Source organism: Monopterus albus, unplaced genomic scaffold (genome assembly GCF_001952655.1).
Source record: "Monopterus albus unplaced genomic scaffold, M_albus_1.0 scaffold53.1, whole genome shotgun sequence".
NCBI classification, from domain to species: domain Eukaryota; kingdom Metazoa; phylum Chordata; class Actinopteri; order Synbranchiformes; family Synbranchidae; genus Monopterus; species Monopterus albus.
Genome location: NW_018127933.1, coordinates 1329827 through 1332711, shown reverse-complemented (window position 1 = coordinate 1332711; position 2885 = coordinate 1329827). Strand labels below are relative to the sequence as shown.

Sequence of the window (2885 nt, the reverse complement as noted above, 5' to 3'; positions counted from 1 at the left end):
AATGTGAAGGGTAAAAAAAAAAGTTCCCTCCTCTCTAGACTCGTCAAGCTTGACTTTTCGCCGTCTTAGTTTCCCAAATGTTGACTGCAGCAGTGTGTGCTCTGTTCGGCTCACCGTGGCGAGCTGTGGCTTAAAAACGGAAAGGGAACTTTAACAGAATCGGAGTACAAGCAAGAGCTGTGAAAGTTTCTGGGGGGGAAGCAGTTTGGGGAAGTTTTACGCATTGCGCAGGATGCAGGCGCGCTACTCTGTCTCCAGTCCCAATTCTTTGGGAGTTGTACCGTACATCAGCAGCGACCAGAGCTACTACCGCGCCGGGGGTGGATACACCGGGATGCCTGCGCCTATGAGCATGTACTCCCATGCGGCCCACGACCAGTACCCGACCAGCATGGCCCGGGCGTACGGACCGTACACCCCTCAGCACCAGCCGAAGGACATGGTCAAACCGCCGTACAGTTACATCGCCCTCATCACCATGGCGATCCAGAATTCACCGGAGAAAAAGATCACCCTGAACGGGATTTATCAGTTTATAATGGAGAGGTTCCCCTTCTACCGGGACAACAAGCAGGGTTGGCAGAACAGCATACGGCACAATCTGTCCCTCAACGAGTGCTTTGTCAAAGTGCCACGGGACGATAAAAAGCCCGGTAAGGGCAGTTACTGGACCCTGGACCCAGACTCCTACAACATGTTCGAGAACGGCAGCTTCCTGCGGCGGGGAGGGTCAAAAAGAAGGACGTGCAGAGGGAAAAGGAGGATCGGGACAGGCCAAGTAAGGACCCCTGTTCTCGCACCCCGGGCCAGGAGCAGGACCCGCCCGTGCAGAGCTCCCAGCCGGTGCGAATCCAGGATATAAAGACTGAGAACGGGACCTCCACCCCGCCGCAGGCCGAGTCTCCAACCCTGAACGCCGTACCCAAGATCGAGAGTCCTGACAGCAGCAGCAGCTTGTCAGCGGGAAGTCCGCACAGCGTGCCGTCCACCCGCTCCCTTAGCATGGACGGACCCGAGCATCAGCACCACGGCCAGGCCCCGGTGCAGGGCTTCAGCGTGGATAATATAATGACCTCCCTGCGGGGGTCTCCGCAGGCCGAGCTCTCCCCGCCTCTCATCGCCTCCTCTCGGACAGGTATCACCCCTTCACTGTCACTCACCTATTCCCCCAACCAGACATCCGGTTACAGCTCGACGACCTGCAACCAGAACGTCATCTCCACGAACTCCAACGCGACCTATCACTGCAACATGCAAGCCATGAGTCTGTACGCGGGGGACAGGTCATCCGGCGGCCACCTGGCACCGTCCACCACGGTAGAGGAGGCTCTGCCCGACTATTGCATCACAACGACCACCGCGTCCCCGCTCGGGCATGGCAACCTGAGCCAGGCGGGCCAGGAAGGCCACCACGCGCACCAGGGTCGGCTCGCGTCCTGGTACGGGGACCTGAGTCACTTGAGCCCGGGTTACCAGCAGCAGCAGAACTTCCACTCTGTGCGGGAGATGTTCGAGTCCCAGCGAATCGGGCTGAACGGCTCCCCGGTCAACGGGAATAATAGCTGTCAGATGGCCTTCCCGTCCGGCCAGTCCATCTACCGCACCTCAGGAGCTTTTGTTTATGACTGCAGCAAGTTCTGAAAGCCAAACGTGTCTTTTAAATTAACAACTCTAACATATATTTTCTATACTTTTTGTACTTTTGGTCTCTTACACTCCGAATGGACAGATTGTTGTCGAGGCGTGTGTAACACCAAAACACGTAAGTGTTCTTCCCTCTCACTTTGAGACTTGTTTAGAACGATGGCTCAAATACCTGCTTTTATAACAGACTGTAAATTATAGCCTAATATAGTAGCTAATTTATTTTTTAGGAAAATGGAGTGGTTGGATGTCCAGGACCAAACACGTACACGTTTTTCCAGAGTTCTTATTGCTGCCTTTAATTGTCCCATTTCTTGTGTAGAGCTAGAGGGGACCTTATAGCCTATACTGACTTATTTTATTCATCTTGTTTTATTTGTTAAAACTATTTTGAAGGCATTACATTTTGTTTGTTTAATAAAGTGTCATCTGTTTGATTTTAATTGGAGTGATTTATTAGCACTGGTAATGCTAAATAAATTGATAAGTAGATACCGAAGAAAAACCTGATAGGAGGTAAAATGTAGGCGATTTCAGATTCAGGATATTTGACATTTATTTATAGTTTCTAAATTCTCTGAAAATGGCCAATATTTTTTAACTCGCAAATCTCGTTTTAGCTGCGTTCCACCTGCATATACATCTTCTAATAATTCACCATAAATTGGACTTTTCCACTAATAAACAGAAAATCATTCATGGGGTTATTTGGTTCAATAAGGACTGTTTTACAAAGCTCCCGGGCTGCTGGTTACAGGCCACGCTGTGGAGCCAAGGTGACCTCAAGTATCAGACTGATAGAAGCGAAGCAGATTAAATGCAAATGTATTTTACTTCCACAGTAAAAGCTTCAGGCTAACCTACGGGGTGTATATTTTCAGTGTTGGAGTGTAAATGCAGGCAGTAAATAAACACACGTGTGGCAGCAGCTCAGCAGTGTGGTTTGAACTCACTGGCAAAACAAATCAGTCATTACAAAGTGAGGAGGCTTCCGTCTGGCTGTTTGTTAATGATGGGAGCGTTTGGATACTAGCAACCGCAGCTGCGCCTGTTCTGATGCAGGTCCCAAAGGCCTCCGTTGACTGGTGGATATGATCCGGTTCAAGGAGACTCTGCGGCCTGATTTTCGGTTTGTGTCCTGAAGGCTCGAGAATTACAGCAGCACTAACCTGGTGACGGACCTGAAATGTTGCTGCTGTCAAATGTTTATTTATTTCAGCACTTCCTTGATGACGTGAGGA

The 2885-nt window shown here is 50.2% G+C and overlaps 1 protein-coding gene across 1 annotated transcript; it reads left to right on the top strand.

Moving 5' to 3' along the window:
* The first annotated feature begins 6 nt into the window (after positions 1 to 6).
* On the top strand, positions 7 to 2148 carry foxc1b (forkhead box C1b). The gene is given in 3 exon segments (XM_020601940.1): positions 7 to 722; positions 725 to 1762; positions 1875 to 2148. Coding segments are annotated over 2 exon segments (1407 nt in total). The 5' UTR covers positions 7 to 232; the 3' UTR covers positions 1642 to 1762; positions 1875 to 2148.
* The last annotated feature ends 737 nt before the right edge of the window (positions 2149 to 2885 follow it).